The sequence below is a fragment of the Tachysurus fulvidraco genome, chromosome 18 (genome assembly GCF_022655615.1).
Source record: "Tachysurus fulvidraco isolate hzauxx_2018 chromosome 18, HZAU_PFXX_2.0, whole genome shotgun sequence".
Classification (NCBI taxonomy): domain Eukaryota; kingdom Metazoa; phylum Chordata; class Actinopteri; order Siluriformes; family Bagridae; genus Tachysurus; species Tachysurus fulvidraco.
In genome coordinates, this window is record NC_062535.1 from 3,026,252 (window position 1) to 3,050,791 (window position 24,540).

The window sequence follows — 24,540 nt, forward strand, 5'->3', positions numbered from 1 at the left end:
AGGTTATGTCAGACACATTCATCATGAACCCCAGAGCTGTATAATAACCATCGAATGGAGGCACAGAGCAAAATGCCTGATCGCTTGGCAGCTCTTTTGAAAAAATGCACGACAAGTTCCTCGCATCCCTCGTTGCCTTCTCCTCCTACACGTTGCCTCCTCTTGACTCCTGCAGCTTTTCTAATCAGAGTCCCTGTTCCACCGATAACTCTATCGGAGGTGTGGATCACATCATGGGCGATAATTACAGAGGGACTTACCAAGTTCAAGTCGAGAGAAGGTTCCAGAACCACAAACATATTGATGTGGCTGACAGACTGTATTTAAACAGTTACAATAATTACAGGGAGTTCTTTTTATACAGCACATGGTGGAATAAATCTAAAGAAAAAATATATCTCGAGGTAAAGGTGCCTTAGCTACGGGATATATTATACGGGACTTTTTCGCAACGGCCAAGGCTTAAGTCAGGAATTAAAAACAACAACAAAAACACTGCACCTAATGTTTATAACGTTTGTCACAAACGGGTTACGTAGCCGTGATGTAGCTAAAGCAAAATGTTACTAGAAATGAGTAGCTATGAAACATTTGTCTCAGAAAAAAACAGAATCTTCAGTGAGAGATGTGTATTAGTAACAAAGACTGTGTGTGTGTGTGTGTGTGTGTGTGTGTGTGTGTGTGTGTGTGTGTGTGTCAGTAACGAAGACAGTGTGTGCTGATCAGTGTGACAGTCGCTGTTTCAGTCCGTACCTCAGTGACTGCTGCCACCGCGAGTGTGCTGGAGGCTGTTTAGGACCCAAACACACCGACTGCTTCGTACGTCCTCTTTCTTTTACACTAATAATATAACACATTGCTGTACAGCGTTATTGCACCAGCACTACGATGCTGACTAAACTAAACAAACAAGCACAAGCAAACAATATTTATTTATTTATTTATTTATTTATTTATTTATTTATTTATTTATTAGTTTGGTTGTTTTGTTTCTGTAATCACGTTATTTGATGGTACAGATTGTACAAACAAACTAACAAACAAATACATTCATTTTATATTATATTTTTCCATACATTCTTTATAAATTGTAAATTAAATAAATAAATATAGAATATAGAATAAATACCTAAAAAACAAATCACAAATCAAATCACAAAAACAAAAAACAAATCTAACCCTAACCCTAACCCCTAAGCTTAACCCTAGGATAATGGAACAAACAAATAAATAAACAGTGCTTGCTTTTAGCACTCTATAGACAATAGTAATATAATGCATTAAAAGGTTTGTTTGTTCATATTAAAACAAATAAACCTTTATTTTTAATTAACATATTTATTGTTTGTTAATTAACAGCATTTACAGAGTAAATATTGATTTTTTTTTAATATTTTGGTTAGAATGTATAATAAAAATAAAATTGGTATTGAAAACTAATATATAAAAACATACACAGTAACAAACAAACAAAAACAAATATGCAAGTTTTAGAAATCTTGTGGCTTCCACATTATTTTTAAGTGCGTTATTTAAAACAAACTGCACTGGATCAAGTGCTATTCTATAATCCGCTCACTACTGAGGGACGAACATTTTCGGTTCTCATTGTGGTAAAATTACTGTGATGAATTTGAGCTGTTTTAAAATTTGCTTCTAAAAAATCTCTTGCTTACATAATGTAAGGTTTTACATCTAAGATATAATATATGCATTTATTTGCATATCTAAATCCATGTATATATTTTTTTAGATCTCCCATAATACAAGTTGTTAGCTGCTCATAAGCGCTTTTTAAAAAACTGCAAAACTCAACAAAACAAAACGACAACAAACAACATAATTAGCATTAATCAGAGCCAATCATTTTGCAGGCCTGTACGAACTTTAACGACAGTGGCGCTTGTGTGACTCAGTGTCCTCAACCTTTCATCTACAACTCCACCAGTTTCCAGCTCGAACACAATCCGAACGCCAAATACACGTACGGAGCGTTCTGCGTCAAGAAATGTCCATGTGAGTGTCGCCGGATTTTATGTTTATAAACCCGCTGTGATTGAGAGTGATTCACACTCGTTCGTTCTTTTGTTTGTTCATTCTTTTTAAACATGCACAAATTTTTAATTGTAGCTTTGTTTATTTATTTGCTGAATTTTCTATATATTGGTGATTGTATTGTTGTTCGTGTCATCATTATTTTTTTATTTAAATAATTTAGTTTATGTTTATATATATATATATATGTTACATGTATTATTTATTAGCTTTATTCATTCACTTGTTTGGCTATTCTTTTTACTTTGTTTCTAGATTACATTTATTTGTTTTCCTTTTGTTCCGTTATTATTTACTCCTTTATTGTGTCTGTTTGCTCATGTTTGGTATTTAATGAAGCTTTTTGTTCGGTTATTTGTTCGTTGATTAATTGTACGTGTTCTTTTTTATTTATATTAATATTTTTATTTTCATTTTTTTTTTAAATTTTATTCTTGATATTATTTATTTGACTTAAAATTGTTTAATTTTTTCATGTGTTTGTCTTTATTGATTTATTTGCATGTTCTTATCTTTATTAATCTTATAACTGATGTATTATTTGTTTGTATATTTGTTCAATCGTCCATTTACTTAGTTGGATCGTAGTTTTTTTTTATTTTGGTCTTTTCTAATTTACTTTTGTGTTTTTGATTTCATTTGTTGTGTGTTCAGTTTTCTTTATTCTTTGTGTTTTGATTTGTCATGTTTTTTGTTCTGATATTTTGTTGTTTGTGGTTTAGCTGTTTTGAATTGTTGTGTATAATTGTGTGCTGCTTTAGTCAATAAGAACACACTTTACCTTATTTTATGCTTTAATTGTCCTCTAGATAACTTTGTGGTAGATCACAGCTCCTGTGTTCGAGCCTGTCCAAGTAATAAAATGGAGATGGAAGAGAACCACGTCAGGATGTGTGTCCCCTGTACGGACATCTGTCCTAAAGGTGTGTAGAACTTATACGACTTAGTAAAGGAATAAAACAGTGCTAGAGGTAAATAATCCCCTTACAGAAAACTACAGAAAACACAGAACCAGTGATTATAGACCTTTTGTAGGTTGTCAGTTAGTTAGTTTGTTTTATTTGTTAATTTTGTTTCGTTAATTTTTTTTACATTTGTTTTCATTTTATTAAATTAATTCAATTGTATTTCTTTGTTTTCTTCTTTCTATGCTTGTTTGCTCTTTTATTTATTTATTTGTTTTTTTTTTCTTTGTACATTTGTAAGTTACTGTAGCTTGTTTAGTCATACATTTATTTAAAAATGTTTCAAACGATTAGAAATAAAAATAATGAAGTTTTCACACTGTTTTCTTGTACATCCACCATACACCAAGTCCCTTTTTAAGTTGTTACTATAGAAACGATAACATTATTGGATATTGAGTAATCAAAATGGAAAAGAAAAATTTTGAACAAAATCAGGAAAATACAGTGTGATCAATATGCCATTTTAATTCTTTACTTTTTTGACGTTAACTAATTATTTTCTCGTGCTGATCAGACTGGAAGTGTGTTTTTAAGTGTTGTGTGTGTGTGTGTTTTGTGTGTGTGTGTATTTGAGTGTGTGACGGAATAGGGACGGGAAGTTTACACATGGCGCAGACCGTCGACTCCAGCAACATCGAAAAGTTCATCAACTGCACCAAAATCAACGGCAACCTGATTTTCCTTGTCACTGGAATTAAAGGGTTAGAAATTTTTCTGCAACCCCCCCCCCCCAACTTTCTGAAAGGTTTTTCTTTCTTTCTTTCTTTCTTTCTTTCTTTCTTTCTTTCTTTCTTTCTTTCTTTCTTATTTTTTTTAATACACACAGCTTCAGAAACAATTGTTTAATTCCCGAAATCCACACTATTGCTTTATTATTAACACATTTATCAGAGAGACACAAAGAAGTGAAAAAAAATCCTATTTTCTTCCAATTTTTTTTACACACACATTCCTAGACATCCTGAGCATTCTATTTAGATGCAATAAGTCCAGAATTCTACATAAAATCTTTAATTAAATTTAAATCTTCAAAGTTTTAATGATGGCAACTTCTCATGTATTTGATATTTTTGCTAGCTAAAATTTTAAGTTTTTTTATTTCTTTTATTTCTTGAGTTGTGTGTGTGTGTGTGTGTGTGTGTGTGTGTGTGTGTGTACACATTGTTGCTGTGCTTCTGATTTACTGTTGTGTTTTTGTTCTTTTTATTTGTTTTGTTTGTGATTTTGCTCTTTTGATTTGTTGTGTTTCTTTGTTTTGTTGTTGTCTTTCTGATTTACTCTTGTGTTTTTTGAGTTTTTTCTGTATTGATATTGTTGTGTTTTTGCTCTTTTTTGATTTGTTGCGATTTTTTTTGTTGTGTTTGATTTGTTGTGTGTTTTTTTTTGCTGTTGTGTTTGTGATTTGATGTGTTTATGATTTACTGTTGTGGTTTTGGTTTTACAATAAAAACACAGGCCTGTCATGGCTCAAATCAAAGATTTCTACACTCACGTTTCTAGTTTATTGTATAAATCCATTTATAATTAGACTTTATAACCGATGCATCGTTGTTTTTTAGTGTTCAATAAATTCATTTGAAAATCTCACACAAATGACATTTGTTCTTTCTTTTCTTTCCTACGTGTTCATTCCAGAGACATGTACCACGGTATCGCAGCTCTGGACCCCGAGCGTCTGAATGTCTTCCGCACTGTCCGAGAAATCACAGGTGAGTTTGTTCATCTCAGATATTTAGTTGTTTTGCTGATGTGTCTCTGAATTTGTGTTTTTTTTGTGATTTTGAAGTAGCTGTGAATTTATTTCCCTATTGTTGTGTTTCTGATATACTGTGGTGATTTTTAGTTTAGCTGTTTTTCTGCTGTGTGTTTGAGTTGTTGTGTTTTTAGGTTTACTGTTGTGTTTTAGGGTTTGTTGTTTTTTCAGTTGTGCTGTAGTTTTGTTTCTGTAGCCGTTGTGTTTTTCAGTGTTGTGTTTGGATTTTCTGTTGTCTATTCTGCCTTGGGGTTGTTTTTTTTTTTTTTTTTTAGAGTTTTGTTGTGTTTTTAGATTCACTGTAGCAATGTTGCTTTCACTTTTGTGTTTTTTTTTTTTTTTTTTTGATTTGCTGCATGTAACCTTGTTTTTTTCTGGTTATGAAGTTGTACTTCTGTTTCATTTTTAATGTTGTTGGTTTTTGTTTGCGATTGTGAATTTGATCTTTTCTTTTTTTTCAGTAATATTTTGCACTTATGAGCCAAAGTAAATATTAGGGGGAAAAAAAAAACAATAAAACATCACAAGCAGTTAAATCCGTCGAGAAAAACACAACCCAAAACGGAAAACATTCTTTTGTGTGACTTAATAGTTGCACAAATTGTGTGTTGTGAGAGTAGAGTGAGTTCAGAGAGAGTCAGATTGGATCTGTAGAACACCCTGGGTGCTGCTGTGCTGGGTTTTATAGGTGAAGAGAAAAGATTTCTTTTGAATATGACAGGAAATGGGTGACCAGAGTGCATTAAAGAGAGACAGTGAGAACTTTAGCAGCCAGAATTTCAGATGTATTGCAGTCTGGAGAGTGAGGGAAAGAGAAAAAAAAAACAGAAAAGAGAGAGAGAGAGAGAGCGACGTAATAATCGATGGTTATGGAAGCGTCCAGAAAATTGAGCACAGTGTTGCGCGACGTGGTTTGATTAAATGTAGCAACATTCAAAACAATAAAATGCGTCTCATATTAAAGCTTTCTGTCACTTTCGAACCCCAGACAGAAGCACAACAAACATCTAATAAAGTGAAGTGCTTCCTTCATAGGAAACTAACTTCTTTTCTTTCTTTTTCTTTTTTTTAAACCCTCCATTTGATCATTCCAGGCACTTATATTAAAACTCTTTACTAGCTTTCTTGTATTAGAAAAAAAAAGGCTTGAAATATTTTCTCACTTTTCTCGTATTCGTTCATATTTTGTCATTTTCAGTCTATTAAAAGTCCCATCAACGTTCCTATAAAGAAAGTTCACACTAGTTTCTCAACCAGCTTAAAGATGCAACTTTAGATTGATGAAATAAGACGGAAATCAAATATACGTAATTCTAACCGGTAAAAAAAATGACTGTATTTGAGATTTGTTTGAATAATCTGTAAACAGTTTGTGCTTTTTTTTTCTTTGTAGCTAACATTAACATGCCTTAAAGTGTAGCATTGTTGAATTCTCATCTCTGATTGGTCAGCTCCAATTTTTCATTAAAAACCAAAACATAAAAAAACAACTTTAAAAGTTTTTAGATTTGTAATCATGAGAATATGGCTGGAATGAAACATCCTAGGTACCAACACAATAACGAAGAAAACATAACAGTGACTGCATCATGGATTATTTTACTACAACCTAACAGCAAGGGACTCATTTATCCCTTTTAACTTTTAAACACTGCACACTGATATAGATAATAATGTATATTATTTCATTCCTAAATACTGGTTTTGTTAAGTTTCCAACAAGATTCCCACTTTAACAATACTACATTCTTCATTTCGTTCTGCTTTTCTGCTAGCACGGAAAGCATACAGTGCTAAGCATTTGATGATATGACTCGCTAAACTGTGTTTAGGAAAAGACTTCTGAGTTTTGATGATTTCTTGTTCCAGGCTACTTGAATATCCAGTCGTGGCCAGAAAACATGACGGATTTTGGTGTCTTTTCTAACCTTGTTACTGTCGGAGGAAGGACGCTCTACAGGTAAGACACTTCTAATACATGCTTCATGTGGGGATAAGTTTGTACCCCAACCCACCACACACAGGATTAAAAGAAAAGAAAAAGACATGAACTTTAACGTTGTAATTTAACCTCACATGGAAGGAGTCTCCAGTGTCAGCAATTTACACATCAGCATTTCTTGCTACATTTCAGGTCAATTATGCTGTAACAAAATTGGTTGCGTAACAGGAACTAACTTGTAAAAGACGAGAACATTTTGAGTTTCCACACTTAGGGATCGTTAAAAAGGACAATTGATGAGTCTTATGGACACAAACGCCACATTGTGTTAGCACTATGATGTATGTGCTAGGGTCTGTTGTTGGGTAATAGACGGCTCTGGGTGCTTGGACCCCTAGAACGCATTCTGACCCTTGTTCATACCCTCATACCACCCTCTTGTCTACAATTTTAGACATGATGTGACACGAGACATGAGACAATTTCTGCCTATGATTCTGTGGAAATTACAATTACAGTTATTAATAAACAAACAGGAGGCTGCCCCCCCCCCAACAAGTTTCTCACTCTTTTCTATCCATGTTTTATCTCTTAAACAACATTGCAATGTACTTTTTATCCATTTCATTTTACATTTAATTATTATCATCAAATATCTGCAAAATGAAGTAACACGATAGCTCCAGTTCGGTTTTTGTCTGTGCAGTCTACCAACATTTCCGTTCCAGGGAAAGTTTCTCTTTCCTTATGTTTTTTTCTTGAATAAAATGTAAAATAAATTAAGGAAATGAAATCATCATTAAAAAGTCTTGCTTAATAGATCAAATGTAAAAATATTTTATATATATATGTAGCGTCTGGTACAGGTCATTTAGATTTCATGTCCCAGGCACCCTAAACTTCGGCATCTAATCTTCAATCAACCGATGAGCAACCCAGTGTCACACACACACAACTGGCTCCAGAATGACTGGAGCCTACACAAAGACCAGATAACCCCATGCCGCTTCTCTGATTGAACTCATAGGGGCCTTCAACCAGAACACACACACACACACACACACACACACACACACACACACACACACAATGAGACATTCCTTTAACTAATAAAACGAGTAGATAAGATACTCTAAGATTCTTATTCTTATAACCTTGTTGTAATGTGTTTCTTCTGTTAAGGCTTGCCTGACTTAAAATTATTTGCTCCTTACTTTCCAGACAAGGGTGTATTTTATTCATGTATCAGAACACAACATTGTAGTAACATCAGTTACACTTTGATTACTAATCTGTATATGTAATGTACCGCTGCATTTATACCATCATTCCCTTTCATGTTTAGTATCCAAATGACCACAAAATTATCGGTTACTCATTTTTCAAACAATGTTGTAATTTATTTGAGCACGAAAGGCGCCATACCGTCTTAATACACACTGGATCAAACTTTAAAGTCATCTAAAAGTTTGATAGCTAAACCACGCCCACAGACACCTGAAACAAAGGGAGTTTTTCCCTCCAAAATCTCAGGCCGTAGTATTGGCCATCTCCCCAAAGATGGGTGGAGTTCGCGACCTTTAAATTGTCACAAACACCACCAATCCGTGGTCAGACTTTCGGAACAGCTTTGAGACGACTCCATCTTCCTTCAAAGAAGTTCCAGCAAGCTTCACTTCCAAGAACGACAACTGCTCTGATCTTCAGGAGAACTTGGAAGAACGTCTGACCCCACCCTAACTGACTTTTCAGAGATTTCTCTGTTGCATCCGGACTCTTGTGCAGTAAGCCAATGCAAGTAACCGTTTCCTTTACCAACCAATTTAGATGCGTAATTTAAGTATGAACCTTGCATTGTGTCTTGAGGTGAATTTAAGTTTCTGGTGACGATTTCCCAGTTAGGGTGTGATTTAATTTTTAAGTCTAAGCTTGCCATTCCTTTCCTTCCTTTCTCTAATTTCTTCTTTCCAGTCTCTTCCTCCCTTTTCCCAATTTTAATTCCTTTTGTGTTATTTTATTGTCATCTTCGTTTTCCCTATTTCTTTTGTTTGTTTGTGTAGTTAGTTTTATGTTGTGTTTTGTCTCATTCATTAAATGCCAGATTTTGTGCCACAAGTGATTGTCTCTGAGTATCACTCACAAACTTAAGGTATCTGCAACATCTGGTCTGAACTACATGCTCTATTAAGTTAATTAAATTTACATTACAGTATAAAGTAAAAGGGAAGTAAATCTTTCTTGGCCGGGAAGATATCGCTTTCATAGAATTAATAAAGGTTACACGGCCTGTTCGCCGGACGAACAGACCAAATAAGTGTAGCGTTAATTCCATTACTGTTAATTTCAACTTAGGTTAAAATATTTAGAGTCACTATAACGCATTATAATTACTCATATATAATCACCTTGCTTCGCAAGCCAAAAATCGCTACACACACACACACACACACACACATATATATATATATTACAATTCATTATGTCTTTTGCTCTTTCTCCTGTCTCGCCTGATTTAAATGTTTAAATGTTTGCCATTATTTTTGTCCTCTTCTAACTATATAGTGTTTGATCTTTGTTAAAGAAGATTTTTTTTTAACAAATAAGGGCATTGACATTAAGGTAATTCTATTTATTTTTTAAAATAGCTGCTGAACACACACAAACTCTCTCTCTCACACACACACACACGCACACACACACACCTGAGAAACATTTTTTTTTCTTTCTTTCCCACAGTGGTATCTCTCTGCTGATCCTGAAGCAACGCTGGATCACGTCCCTCAGCTTCCAGTCTCTACAGGAGATCAGCGCCGGGAACGTGTACATCAGCAACAACAGCCAGCTGTGTTTCTACCACACGCTGAACTGGACCAGGTTTTTTCGCTCGAGCGGTCAGAGAGCGCTGCTGAACAACAACAAGGAGACGCAACAGTGCGGTCAGTCGAGCCCAGTTTCACTTTGTACTTTCAGCAGAAGCAGGAACATCAACAGCATTCTTTTAGTATTTATTTCATTCCCTGGTGCTTGGACCCCTGAGTTGCTCCATGTGTTGAAATCAATTTTTTTTTTTAAAGAGCATGCTATACATAAGATATAATATAATATAATAGGGCTGCAAGCTGAAATAAAAAGCTAAAAATAAAATTAAAGAATTGAATAAAAAAAATTATTTTGTATTTGGCTACATGGCAAATTAATAATAAAATATATGATTATTATATATTGTTAAAACATACAGACTTACATGAAAGTGATTTGAAGGCCTAATAACAGAAAGTTAAAGGCAAGAGGAAAAAACAAAATTAAAAAAATTAATAAAATCTGTTAGAATAGAATGGTTTAAGTGCAATAACACACTGCTCCACTAGGGGGCTCTGTTGAAACTTACTAGTCAGAAGTAATAAGGATCCATAAGACTGAAGTGAGAAATGGTCACTGTAATGGATTGTGATGCATCCAGGGGGTTTTCTCACTGCTCCCCTAAGTGATGCTGGGATAGACTCCGGATCCTCCAGCAGCCGCAGCACAATACAAATATTCCTGATTCAGCATCAGAATAAATAAATAGGATCTTTTTTTTCTTTTTAATCTTTTTTTATCATTTCTTTTTACATTCATTCCCCAAATAATTTGGTTTGATCACGTTATTAATCACAGTTTTTGACACCAAACTCAGAGTCTCTCTGCTACAGAGACGCTTAAGTGTTTCATGTAAAACCAACTCATAAATTTGCATTAACATCAATAATTCATTAAAAAAAATCAATATTCGTTTCTGTTTAATCTTTTATTGTAGAAAAGGTGAATTTGCACTTAACGCACGCACACACACACACACACACACACACACACACAAACACTCACAGACAGACATACACACTCACAGACACACACACACACACACACACTCACACAGACAGACACACACACACTCAGACACACACACACTCACAGACACACACACTCACAGACACACACTCATAGACACACACACAGACACACACTCACACAAACACTCACACATACACACACATGCACACACACACACACACACACACACACACACACACACACACACACACACACACACTCACAAACACACACACACAGAGAGAGCACTAAACCCCCTGAGACTGAAGACGTGCAGTTCACAGTTGGCTGTCAGTGTGACGAGTGTAGGATAGATGTTATTGACTTCGGCGACAGCGTTAAGCTCGGCACCGTCTTATTAGTGGATTAGTGTGTATTAGTGTGTATTAGTGTGTATTAGAACGTCACTTGCTTTGTATGCGTGTGCACTCATACACAGATGACAGTCTAATGTGTAGTTTGTCTATACCAGTTGTAGTGTAATTATTATGTCTCTCAGCTCGGGGAAGCTGACTGAACAAAATGGACATACATTTTTCTATCAGATGAATTATTAATATGTTAACTTCAAAAGAAAAAAACTCATTTAAAATAGATAACAGAAGTGCATTTAGATGATAAACAAATTCCCCATAATATCTATCTATCTATCTATCTATCTATCTATCTATCTATCTATCTATCTATCTATCTATCTATCTATCTATCTATCTATCTATCTATCTATCTATCTATATTTTTGTTTTTTTGGTTCCTGGTCCTAACCATTTTGTGTGTGTGTGTGTGTGTGTGTGTGTGTGTGTGTGTGTGTTTTACAGTTAAAGAGCAGCGTGTGTGTGACACGCTGTGTTCTGAAGCAGGATGCTGGGGTCCAGGTCCTGACCAGTGTGTGTCCTGTAGGTTCTACAGTCGTGGGAGGACGTGTGTGAAGTCCTGTAACCTCTACCATGGGTCAGTGTGTTTCTTGAAACTGTGTAACCACCCTGGCAGAGGTAAACTGTTTCTAGTTATCGTTTCAGGGATCACATCCAGGATCCAGGTCCATTTCTAAAACTACAATCAAGCATTGCGTTAGTTCTGGCGGGCCACGTCGTCAAGCGTGCATCAGCTGTTAATCAGCTGTCCACGACGCGCACCAATCCGGTTACATCATTCATATTACCCGACCATTTACACTCCCATTCATAGAGCCGTTCTAGCTCATCGCTGCTGCCGCGATCTAAACCTGTGATCCTTGTACCAGTTTTCGGCATAAATCTCCACATATTTCTCTCTCTCTCTCTCTCTCTCTCTCTCTCTCTCTCTCTCTCTCTCTCTCTATCTATCTATCTATCTATCTATCTATCTATCTATCTATCTATCTATCTATCTATCCATTCATTTATTACTTTCCAAAAACACGTAAGTGAGCATATCTAATACTACGCATGCTTAGTGGTTCTGTTATACGGGGGGGGTCTATTCTATTTTCTAGTCACTGCTCTCCCCGCTCTGTCCATGCATGCGCACGGATGGGCGCATGGATTCTTGCCCAGAACAGAACCATACCGCCAACACTAACTGTACATATCATCTAATAAATTCCCTTGTGACAAAGTGGTCCTGACAGAATTATAGTTATATACTCAACAACAAACACTAGCTAAGTGAGAATGTGTCAGAGCAGTTTAGTTCAGCACTGAGCCCCGAGCACTGAACATGGACATGAGTGAATTCTGAGGGATGACTGATTCTGATGCTGCTAATAACCTAACGTTATTAAGTGCTTTTTAAACCAGGAACGCTCCTGAACAGAGCTGAAATAAAACATTTTACGATCACACCTGATTTATTTGTGTTACAGAGATGTTCGCGAGTTCATCAACGGCTCGACGTGCATGGAGTGTGACAGCCAGTGCGAGAAAACTGGAGATAAAACGCTAACTTGCCACGGACCAGTAAGAAACAACACGTTGTGCTAATTCGCAGCTGAAAATGATAGAAGTTAGCGTTACTTATTTACGAGGCTGCGTACTAAATCTGGGATCAAAGCATTGTTTGTTTTTGTTTGTTTTTTTTTAATTCTGAAAAATTTTCGAATTTATCTCCGAAACACTTTTGCTTCAGTAAATAAACTTTGATAAAAGAAGCACTGATGCTTTTTTTTTTACACTGTTTCAGACAGGCTTAAGAATAATTACCGTAAAATAACGATAGTGTTTTTTTTTCCGAGTCGCTGAAGTAACAACCATCCGTTTTAGCTCGCGATTTGAATTCATGCTTTTCCAATCGTTTGTGTAAAATGTATCGTTAACACTGAGGAGCGTCAACTGCAGCAAAGTAACCAACGATGTGGCTTTATGACTCGGGTTTTGATCTGTTTGAGTATTTGAGCAGTGAAGCAGTAAAACACTCGGCGTACGTTGTTCTAGGTGGCGCTGTTGTGTGATTGGATTTTGCAGTTAAATATTTTTTAATTGCTGTTTATCCATTAATAGTTACATCTTCTTTGTTGTTCTTTCTTTAGGGGCCGGATCACTGTACAAAGTGCGTTCATCTTAAAGACGGACCTAACTGTGTGGAGAAATGTCCTAATGGCCTGCAGGGAGCCGACAGATTCATCTTCAAATACGCCGAAGCCAACAACGAGTGCCGACCCTGCCACCCCAACTGCACCCAGGGGTAAATGCTATTGTTGTTGTTGTTGTTGTTGTTGTTGTTATGTCCAACATTTAGGCTTTCTTGTGAACATATTCAAAATCTAATACATAAAAGACTTTGAGAGAGAATTTATGATTGAATGATTGATTGATTGATTGATTGATTGATTGACTTCCAGGTGCACTGGTTCCCACATCCAGGACTGCACTGGATTCCTGGACAGGTGCGATGAGTCTCGGACATTATTGTACTGTTCAAACCGTTCTCTTTCGCTGCTTCGTGATAACGGTCAATCTGGACGTCCAGTCGAGACTTCCTGTTTGCTCGTTTCTTTGCATGACTTTTAGCACAGCAACACCTTTTTATTTATTTCGTTCTGAAATTTATTTTTCAGTACTCCACTGATTGTAGCTGGAACGATCGGTGGACTGTTTGTGGTCGTCATCATTGCTCTCGGCTTGGCCATTTTTGTCAGACGCAGTAGAATCAAGAAGAAAAGAGCTCTGCGTCGCTTCCTGGACACTGAGGTGCGACAGTGTGTGTGTGTATAAAGGTGTATGGTATAGGTATTTGTAATAACTGATCTGGCATCTGTGTGTGTATAAAGCTGTATAGCTCATGTGCATGTGTAAATGTAATAACTGATCTGGGATCTGTGTGTCGATCAGCTCCTTGAGCCTCTTACAGCCAGTGGAATTGCACCAAATCAGGCTCAGTTGCGCTTACTGAAGGAAACTGAACTCAAGAGGGTTAAAATTCTGGGATCTGGAACCTTCGGGAAGGTCTACAAGGTAAATATACACATTATACACATTTAGGGTATATTTTTATGGCCCGTGTATGATGTCACCTCTATGTTTTTCTCTAACAGGGCATCTGGATACCAGAAGGTGAGAGTGTGAAAATCCCAGTGGCTGTAAAAGTGCTCAGTGAAACTACAGGACCGAAAGCCAATGCAAAGTTTATGGATGTAAGTGCATAAAACATTTAAACATAAAACATCACATTTAATCCCACTTCTTAATCCTTTAGTGATTTTTTATTTGATTTGGAGCTGGCAATTTGAGGAGACTATATAACAAGATCTATAATAAAAAAGCTTTTATATATTTAGTTTAATCAGCCTTGATTAATGAACTTAGCTGGGATTTGAAAATATGTTAAATACAACATATATGTGTGACATAATATAATTAATATATAAAATATAATGTAAAAATATTGTTTATATATTATTATTATTGTTATATATGTAATAATCTGGATGGAAAATCAGACAACTCATGCATTTCACTAGGAGTTCGTCATTGTTTTTCATTGCAGTTCTAATTTGCAGACAGCAGAGGGTGCTAAAAATTACAAAATGCTCATTTAATACATATGGGTAATCTAGCGCATGCCAGTCCGTGCTTGTGTATGTGAAAATGTAAGTATAAAGTCATCACTATCACGATTAACCACATACTGTCAGCAGATATAAGTGTGAACAGTTCAGCGGATTCACACATGCGCACACACACACACACACACACACACACACACACACACACACACACACACACACACACACACACACACACACATCTACCTTCACGGCTTCATACTGTTTCTGTCTGTTTGTGGTGTACTGAAATTTAGGATACTATTTAATCCACCATTATATAGAATTTTATGAGAATTGTTACAGGGATTAGTTCTGGTTCAATCACAACCATTACCGAGATCAGGTGGGTACTAAAGATGAATGAATGAATATAATATTCTTCATTGAAATATGTTTCTCTTCTCTGTTTTAACAGACTGTGCTACTGATGTCCAGTATGGATCACCCCCATGTTGTGAGATTACTTGGGGTGTGTATGAGCCCCAGCGTGCAACTAGTGACCCAGCTCATGCCCCATGGCTGCCTATTGGACTATGTTTACGAGCACAAAGACAACCTTGGATCTCAGCTACTTCTTAACTGGTGTGTGCAGATTGCCAAGGTAAGAGTATCCACATTATTGCCTCCATCATTTTCATTTGATTTGTGGTTGATCAGTTAACAAAGTAAATGGAATGGGAGTTTTCCAAAAGAATAATGTTTAGATTTCCAGGTGGCGGAAATCAGGTTTCGTAGGTTTGCAGTGCGTTCTCTTCTTTTAATGATGAGGAGCTCAGCACTTTTACAGGTGCTGAGTCACTCGTTCTATCTTGGAGTGCAAGCCCTAAAAAGGTATACGGATAAGAATAAGGATGTGGAAATGAGCTTCATCCACAGGGTAGCTTGGGTTACTCTCATGTGATAGAGTGATAACTCGGAGTAGAATAAGTAGTATCAGAACCTCTGAATCAGGAGATGAACAGGTTAGGATTGCCAAGAGAATGACTTGGGATTCCCCAGGAGAAGCTGGAATCTGTTTCAGAGGAGAAAAATCTGGATTGATCTTTGCCGCTTGGTGCCACTGCATTCCCTATAGGGAAAGGCAGAAAGAAAATGGATAGATAAGAAAAAAGGATGGGATGGTAGGATGGTGTAACTTGTAATATGGTAGTCCAAAGGGAAATGTGCTTAGGTCCAGATGGTGTGCATCCTCAGCTGGACGGAAGGCTTGGATAAGACTGTGAACACTTGTGGCCAGTGTATTTGCTGTCATCATCTTTTTCTTTGGCCGCAGATCTTTTTGATTACTGTCTTTGTAGTTATTGGCCTTGATGCTAATCCTGTCCTTACTGAAACATCCAGCTGGGAATGAGTAGCCACCAGCTGTCAAAACACAGGCAGCTGGTAGGCCAGCGTTTATTGTCATGGCTTCAGTTTTCCTCCCATGTTCCGTACCCCATGGCCCAGTCCTGGTAGCAGATTGAATGAACCAAAAACACAGAATTATACTTTATATGCTGGTTTCACCTGTTAAGCCTAAGCCAAGCCACACACGTTTACCTGAAACCACCTTCTTCACCAATCAATTACTTCACTAAATTGACCAAATTTCCTTTCTGTCTGCAAATGTTTATGATACCTATAAGTATTAGGATAATCAGCGACATACTTTGTTATAGATAGTTGATTGATCACAGATTATTCTGAACTGCTGTCTGGTGTTAGTGAATAACAGAGCCTCATGGCTTCCTACTTGATTGCTAGGATTTCAAACTCCAAAGCTGTAACTAAACTCTCTGTTGAACAAATTCTTGATTTGGGACCACTGGCTCTGAATGGCAGCTTTAAGTGAATCTCTTTATACCCCTTTATACTTGCCTATAGTATATCGTCGCTGTCGGGCGGAAACCTCGTATGTCCAAATTTGGTAAATTTCATATTTTTTCACATATCGATGCTATTGGACAGTCCCCACGTGGGTCTGTTATTTTTACAAGTTATTAACCAATCTAAAGTCTTGAAAATAGCTTGAGCACAAATCTCTTAACTCCATTGGACACTTCAACTGTCCACCTCTTCCTCAGAGCTTCGCGGCATATTTCTCTTCAAGAAGAGTCGCAACGAATCAACACGTCTTCTGAGGGAAATGCCTTCAAAACACTGGGCTCAAAGAAAAAAAAATCTTGACCCCCACTAGTTCTGGTGCTCGACTGAGGATAGGAATTTAGCACAAGACAATCCACTGCAACACAGACTAAATCCTGTGCATTGCAGATAAGGTACGGCGTTTTTTTTAAATTTCCTGAAACGTAATGGTTTTGGAGATACAAGGATTCCGCCCGACAGCAACGATATGTGTACTATACTATAGGCAAGTATTCAACAAGACGCTTTTCTGTTCCGGCACCAAGGTGGTTGGATGAACTTTCCTGGACAGCTGAGTCACTGGCCATTTTCAAACGACGGTTGAAGTCCTACTTATTCATGAAACACTTCAACTAGCACTTCCTTCCTTGTTTGTTGCATATACTGTATGTTTATTTAAAAAAAACTTGAAGAATGTTTTAGACTCATGGTATCTTTAGTATGTAACCTAGTGACCTAGAGATAACGTATTCAATGATTGAGACTTAAGCACATCTGTACGTCGATCTGGAGAAGGGCATCTGCCAAATGCTGTAAATGTAGCCACCTCTCACTAAAGAGAAAGTTTGAAAAGTTGTTTTGGGGGAACGGTTAATATTGGCAAAATTGCTTAAAATATTAACAGGGTATGATGTACCTCGAGGAGAGAAAGCTGGTCCACAGAAACCTGGCTGCTCGTAATATTTTGGTGAAATCTCCAAACCACATCACGATTGCTGACTTTGGGCTTGCTAACCTCCTGGATGGTGATGAGAAGCAATATAATGCAGAAGACAAGAAGGTCAGGCACAAAATAAATGGATGTTCTAGATCACGCTTGCATAGATACGTTGATATAACATGTCATTATACTTGTATGATAATCTTTTCTTTCCCTGTCAATGTCAATGCTCATCAAGTGGATGGCCCTTGAGTGCATACAGTATAGAAAATTTACACACCAGAGTGATGTCTGGAGCTATGGTAAGAGAATAACATGCCCCATATTTTGATAGGAGACTCTCTGTCCATTATGTAAAAGACATGTTTCCTTTTTCCAGGAGTGACAATCTGGGAGCTGATGACATTTGGAGGAAAGCCATATGATGGGATTCTCTCTCATGAGATCCCAGATATCCTGGAGAAAGGAGAACGTCTGCCTCAACCCCCTATATGCACCATAGATGTATATATTGTCATGGTTAAATGTGAGTCAGAACCCCTTTGAAATGTTTGTAATGTTATAGCCTGTAATTGAAATTGGACTGAATGCGCCTTCTTGTCCATTGGCATCGCTATACTTGGCGTCCATGGCAAAATTACTCAAACTATGTCAGTGTGAACAGTAATTTTCAAGTCTTGCCACAGATTCTCAATAATATTGGTGTGTGGCTTTTGACTTGACCATTCTAACACATTGTTTCTGGGTTTTGAACCACTACAGCATACAATAGCTATGAATATTATGCTTAGGTTCAACCTCTTGCTGAACATTCTCCTTTAAATCTCCTGTAGACTAGAACATGTTTTGTTCTAAGATTACTCAGTATTTGGATTTATCTATTTTGTTCCCAACTCTGACCACTTTTTGAGTCCCTGCTGATGAAAACCGTACCCACAAAATGATGCTACCACCACAATGGGGCTGCTGATCCCTAGTTCAATTTTGTTCTCACCAAAAAGTGAAACCTTTTTTCGAAGAAGCTATTTTTCCAACAAATTGTTTATTTCTCACAGGCTTCTGTGAACAATGCTTGAGCTGTGGATCAGCAGTTCTATGGTTGTATACAGTATCCTTACTTGCTCATTGACTCAGCTAGACTAAAATGAGGTTGTGAAATATAAAACTTTCATTTTTAATAATGTGGGAATGTGATAATTGAAGATTTTTTTTTATAACCAAAATTTGGTTGATAAATTTTTAGAATAGAACGAGCATAGAAGCGTTTATTATTGTTATTATTGGTTATTATTATTAATTCCAGCACAGTGGAATTCTTTTCTTCACATACCCCGACTAAGGAGGTTGGGGTCAGAGTGCAGGGGCAGCTATGATACAGCGCCCCTGGAGCAGGGAGGGTTGAGGGCCTTGCTCATGGGCCCAGCAGTGGCTACTTGGCTGTGCTGGGCCTTGAACCCCAATCCTCCGATCAAATCTGTTACAGACTGGCTATGATAGCTCATCGGTGTTCATGATTCAATTTGCTTAGTTTGTACCACAACTAATTTGGTCATTCACAGCAATGGCGGTGATTACATAGATACTTAGCGGTTTATTTGTTTTTGCCAATATACACGGCCAGATTCATATCCTCACTTTAAAGAACAAAGCATTTTAATTGGAAATATAACTCAATGACAGACCAAATAGTGCTTGCTAACTGTAAGTACTGTTTTTAGTAGATTTATTATAACTTATATCCGCAACTATCAAAGCATTATATAAATCAATACAATGCAAGATATTGGAATGAACTGGATTAAGTGCTATTTACTATTCATACAGAAATAAATCGGCAATAAACCAAACTCTTCTCATTTGTACAGCATTCTATTTGTCTTTATATATTTTTTTTTTATTTCTTTATTGTCTATCATATATCAAACTATATAATCTACAACATCAATATTATGTGCCAATTTGTGGCATATAATCCTAATTACGTCCATTTTAGTTCCAGAATGTGGAAAAACCCTTTGGTAAAAAAAAAATGGTAAACTGGATCTAGTTGTAATTGCTTTACCAGAAGGACATTGAAGATAAATGAATTGACATGTGTTTAGTTCTAATCAAAGATTTTTAATGAGGTTTTTAATTAACAATGCATTTCTGTTACAAAGATGGCTTGAGTAATTGCTGGTTATTTAGACATGGAAAATTATTGCGGGGAAAATAGAGATCAGTGGTGCATGCAAATGAGTTTTAAGGAGCAAATCGTTCTTATTCTCAACAGCCCTGTAATTTGAGTTGATTCGCGAGTCAGGATGTCAGCAAAACAGTGACATCTAATCTCGAGGCCGATGGGACCTTTTGTCCGCAGTGTTGTTATGGCATTCAAATAAACCAATGCAGCTGCATGTGTCAAAGCTGTCACTGAGTCGCTTCACTCCTCGGCTTATGTTGTCACGTTGTGTCACCACCTCAAGGCTGGATGATCGATGCTGACAGTCGGCCCAGGTTTAAAGAGCTCGCTGCAGAATTCTGCCGGATGGCGAGAGACCCTCAGAGATACCTAGTCATCCAGGTGAGCAAGCTGCTGGAACATGAACAGTTTTGTTCTCTTCACTACCTGAAGATACTTTCTGGGACAGAAAGTAATTGCAGATCTTTTTTTGTTTGTCTCAGGGGGATGACTGCATCAGGCTGCCCAGTCCCAACCACAGTAAATTCTTTCAAAGTCTTCTAGAAGATGATGAATGGGGAGAATTCTTAGATGCTGAGGAATTTTTGGGACCACAAGCCTGTTCATCAAGAACAAAAGTGCGCACTCTGATGACGAGTACTATCCCACTAATGCACTTAATTCCGATTAGCCAACTGTTGTAACAGCAGTATCAGTGGTTCTTATTGGGAGAGCACCAGGGTTATACAGTATTAATAAGTCATTTCCATAGCAACGGCTCAATCATTTTACGGAATCTCGTTGTTTGGCAGTTGACATAAACTGATAAAAAAAAAAGACGTTAGTGAATAAATTATCACACAGAAGAGGTTTTATTGAAAAAATGTATCCAGTGCTTTGGCACCGAATAAATGTTTTTTTTTTTTTGCTTCATCCATTGGCAAGAGAATTCAGACCAATCGTAATAATTTTTTGTATAGCTGCAAATAATTTATTATTAGAAATCATAAATTTTGTGAGATTGCCGTTATACAGCAAATGTGTCTCAAAGCAAGAGTTGTATTCCCTTGTGTTTTTTTCCATTGAACAGAACCATTTTCGGAACCATGATGTACCTTGCAGTCCAAAGGAAGAAGCAGGGGAATGTTTCCAGGTATCTCTCAGCCCAAGTGGAACCCAGCAGGTGGCTCAAAGCTCACAGGATGGTGACAAAAATGTGAAAAAGCAGCCCAGTGCTGTATTTGTGGAGGGGATCAGCAGCCAGTGCTACACTGTAGATTCTCCAAACTTCCTGCCAGAGAAGACACAGCGGGGGAAAACTGATGAGGACGGATACGTGGCCCTCAGAAAGGACAACAGCTCATCAGGTAGAGAGAATTTTTTTTGTGGTCTCAGAGTAGTGAAATTTATTATCCAGCCCACCAGGCAAGTGGAAGCTCCACAGAGATGTCTAGTTCGAAGTTTTGGTTGCTTGGAAACCTAATTGATGAGACTACAAACAATATCCGAACCCATGGCACTATCAGAGTGAAACCTTTTAGTTCCAGTAAAGGGATACTGTAATACTTCAGCATATAGAAATTTCTAGACAATTTTGTGCTTCCAACGTTCTTTGGGGAAGAACCACATATGAGTATAATGGTCAGGTGTCCATGACTAAGACAATGGATGGCCCAAATGACGCATATTCAATTATATGCATTTTGTACTTCTGAAAAGTTTTTTTTATGGGCTACTGTTTAGATAGCATCAATAGGTTATGCCCGTTCATACATTGAAAATATTTTTTGTAATAAGAATAACCAGCATAGCCTTTTGTGATTTAGGGTACCGTTGTGATGCTTTGTCTTTTACATCTTTTTAGACAAACAGAATGTTGTTGAAGAGAATCCATTTGTGACACTAAGGAAAAATGTGGAAATTCAGCCACTGGACAACCCAGCATACCACAGCACATTTGAAGGACCTCCAAAGGTTGATGAAAAATATAGTAATGAACCTGTTTATCTCAATACTTTCCACAACAAAGGAAATATAAACAAAGCGATTCTGAAGAAAAATGAAGTTTCTCAGTTCACAACAGCAGCCAGCACATCTATCAGTCATGTACCGCTAACAGCACAGGCAAAAGAAGGAAGATCCCATTACAGCAGCCAAGGAGCACATGTTCATTTTTCAATTCCACCAGTTCATCATCCTCAAAGTGAACCAATAAACCACAATGTTCATCATACTCATTCTGCACATGGTTTTCATGTCAATCCCAGCAAAGCTGTATCCTCAAATCAGACTTGCCTTGTAAACCACCAAGTCCAGCCTGGTCCTGTAGAGCCACTTGTCCATATGGCAAAGTCCGTAGCTGCTAGTAAAAGTGGGCTCTCAGGCCATCCAATCCACTCAGGCAGCATTACCCAACAAGTTCATCCTGGAATGATCCTGGTGGACAAGAAGTACTGGAAGACCTTTGACAACCCAGATTACTGGCAACATAGTCTTCCTCTTAAAGTATCCCAAGGGAACCTTCATAGCTCCTCCCAGAGCTGCCATTCAAGCCTCTACAGACAAAGTCTAAACAAGCAGAATGGCTGTGTCCGGTCTACTGTTACCAAGAACCCAGAGTTCACTTCAGAGTCTGAAGCCATGAGGCCAGGAACAAGTTTGCCTCCTCCGCCATACCGCCAGAGAAACACCGTAGTGTAACATGATAATCATCCATGTTCTCCAGAGCCTGATTCCATGACCAGCAGGCCATTCTTTTCCACTATTTTCTGAATGATACTGTTCCTGATTTACAAACTGATTCATTCCTATATAATATATCCAAACACAAATATCCATACTGTCAGTGTGAACACAATTTCAGTCAGGTATTATTCCAAGAATACTGCCTTCCCCCCATCCATCCTTTATAAGTTAGTAGTCTTGTCTAGTTTAATGACTCTTCATTTGTGATGTTGGTTATAACATAGTACTGCTAATAAAAAGGCAAACATAAACCTTTGAACCGGGACCTCTTTTGCCAAGAATACTGTTTTTTTTTTAAAGGTTGCACACATCATTGGCAAAATTAGCATGTTTATGAGCAAACCTAAATATTAGCCCAATGTGATAATTTTTCATTTACTCTCTGTGAGAGTGTGTCCGAAGTGCCATATTGACTGATTTATGGATAGTATGTTTTTTTTTTCTCCTCCATATATAATGCTCTTCTTGCATGTTCTACTACATTTGCTATTACCCTTATCAAATGATTTGTATGTTGCTGGATTTTATTCTGCCAAGACCTCTTTCAAACGTGGCGTGGATGCCATGTTGGCTATGAGGGGAGAAAAAAAGACACACAGGCAATTCATAGCCATCTAAAGACGCAAATAAACATGGTTGTGTTTGATAATATATTAACATTTTTATGTCTTCTTTTACACCTCTATAAATACATACGCGCGTTATTTAACTAGCCTTGGTGTTTTCTTCTGTCTGTTTTTCTTCTGCTCATGTACAGTTGTATCTTCTTTTTGATAAAAATAATAAATAAATGTCTTATTTAATGTAAAACCCTGCCGTGCTGTTTGAGATTTGCGTGACATTTACACTATTATCAATACAATCAAGTCAATCTTTGAGGAAAAAATATATGAGGAGATGTTAGAAGGGTAAATATTTTGTGCAAATTGCATGCCAAATATTTTTGTCTGCTTTGCCATATGGCTTTGTTTTGGTGCCGTCCAAACTACCGTACAATCATTTGTTGTCTTAATGTGTTGATGTGTTTTGTGTTAATGCTTAATGTGCGTTTGTAGCATTAGGTCTGAGTGTTGACTATTTGCTAGACTTTGGACCATTGGTTTGATTTGTAAGTAGGTCCAAAGTATTTTGCTAGCAAAATATGTTAGCATTTATGTTAGTATATAAATGTCTAAATTCCCTCAAAACCTCTTGTTTATTCTCTCAAATGAAAGTACAGTAAGTTGTTATAAAGAACATAAACGTAAACTCTACACAACTTTCCTGTGGTAGAAAACTTTCAAATCTTAAATTAAAACCTCTTTTTTTTAAAAGTGTTTTATCATTCAAGTTATTAACAGAGAAATGTTATTGTGTTACAACATTAATTAACACCTTCTGAACAATCAAATTCGATCTATTTCCTTACTAGTTTGGGTTGTTTGAATCATTAATATTAAACACATTAATTAGCTTAGTATTTGTCAAAAAATTGGCCACTAGGGGTTTTTAGAGATTCGCAATTCTACCAAGATTCATTTAAAAAAAAACAAAAACAGTGACATTATTGACTGCTGCAGAGTGTGACATTTTAAAGCAAAAGGCAAACAAATTTTCGAGAAAATACGCAGCATGCATCATTGTCTCTGAGCAGTCACTGTTATTGTCTTAGTGGAACTCCTGCTATTTGCACACTGAGGATGCCATAATGAAATCCAAAGAATAAGACCTGCAGGTCCACGACTCCATATCATACAGCGAAATGCCATCATGTGAATAGGGAAATAACCCTGTGATGCATTTAGAATCGATTAGATTAGATAGAAGAGATAGCTTACCAGTGTTTGGGCTTACACTAAGATCTAAAAATATACTAGCATTTGAAAATAGCTAATACCTAACATTAAAAAAACTAAATAAAATAATAAAGCAAACATCAAATGGATCATATAATATATTTATATATTCATATAAAATTTTAGATTCATATCTTCACTTTAAAGAACAAAGCATTTTAATTGGAAATATAACTCAATGACAGACCAAATAGTGATTGCTAACTGTAAGGATGTTTACATGTTTTTGTTGTAGATTTATTATAACATATCCACAACTATCAAAGCATTATATAAATCAATAAAATGCAAGATATTGGGATGAACTGGATCAAGTGCTATTTTACTATTCATACAGCAATAAATTGGCAATAAGCTAAACTCTTCTCATTTGTACAGCATTCTATTTGTCTTTATATTTAG

At 36.8% G+C, this 24,540-nt stretch overlaps 1 protein-coding gene across 2 annotated transcripts in view; it reads left to right on the forward strand.

Annotated features, from left to right (window-relative positions):
- Positions 1–22,952, forward strand: part of erbb4a (erb-b2 receptor tyrosine kinase 4a) — a 91,224-nt gene extending 68,272 nt beyond the window's left edge. The window contains exons 6-27 of one of the 2 annotated variants that reach the window (XM_047803645.1): positions 701–819; positions 1,875–2,016; positions 2,865–2,978; positions 3,598–3,724; positions 4,659–4,732; positions 6,646–6,736; positions 9,455–9,654; positions 11,407–11,539; positions 12,432–12,525; positions 13,095–13,249; positions 13,407–13,451; positions 13,623–13,755; positions 13,897–14,019; positions 14,100–14,198; positions 15,028–15,213; positions 17,362–17,517; positions 17,636–17,699; positions 17,777–17,923; positions 19,863–19,960; positions 20,062–20,196; positions 20,649–20,925; positions 21,423–22,952. In XM_047803645.1, the coding sequence (XP_047659601.1) occupies positions 701–819; positions 1,875–2,016; positions 2,865–2,978; positions 3,598–3,724; positions 4,659–4,732; positions 6,646–6,736; positions 9,455–9,654; positions 11,407–11,539; positions 12,432–12,525; positions 13,095–13,249; positions 13,407–13,451; positions 13,623–13,755; positions 13,897–14,019; positions 14,100–14,198; positions 15,028–15,213; positions 17,362–17,517; positions 17,636–17,699; positions 17,777–17,923; positions 19,863–19,960; positions 20,062–20,196; positions 20,649–20,925; positions 21,423–22,258 (3,548 nt within the window). In that variant the 3' untranslated portion in view covers positions 22,259–22,952. Of the gene's footprint in view, positions 1–700; positions 820–1,874; positions 2,017–2,864; positions 2,979–3,597; positions 3,725–4,658; positions 4,733–6,645; positions 6,737–9,454; positions 9,655–11,406; positions 11,540–12,431; positions 12,526–13,094; positions 13,250–13,406; positions 13,452–13,622; positions 13,756–13,896; positions 14,020–14,099; positions 14,199–15,027; positions 15,214–17,361; positions 17,518–17,635; positions 17,700–17,776; positions 17,924–19,862; positions 19,961–20,061; positions 20,197–20,648; positions 20,926–21,422 lie in introns of those variants that run through there. The other variant, XM_047803646.1, reaches the window with a different exon arrangement.
- Positions 22,953–24,540: the final 1,588 nt, after the last annotated feature.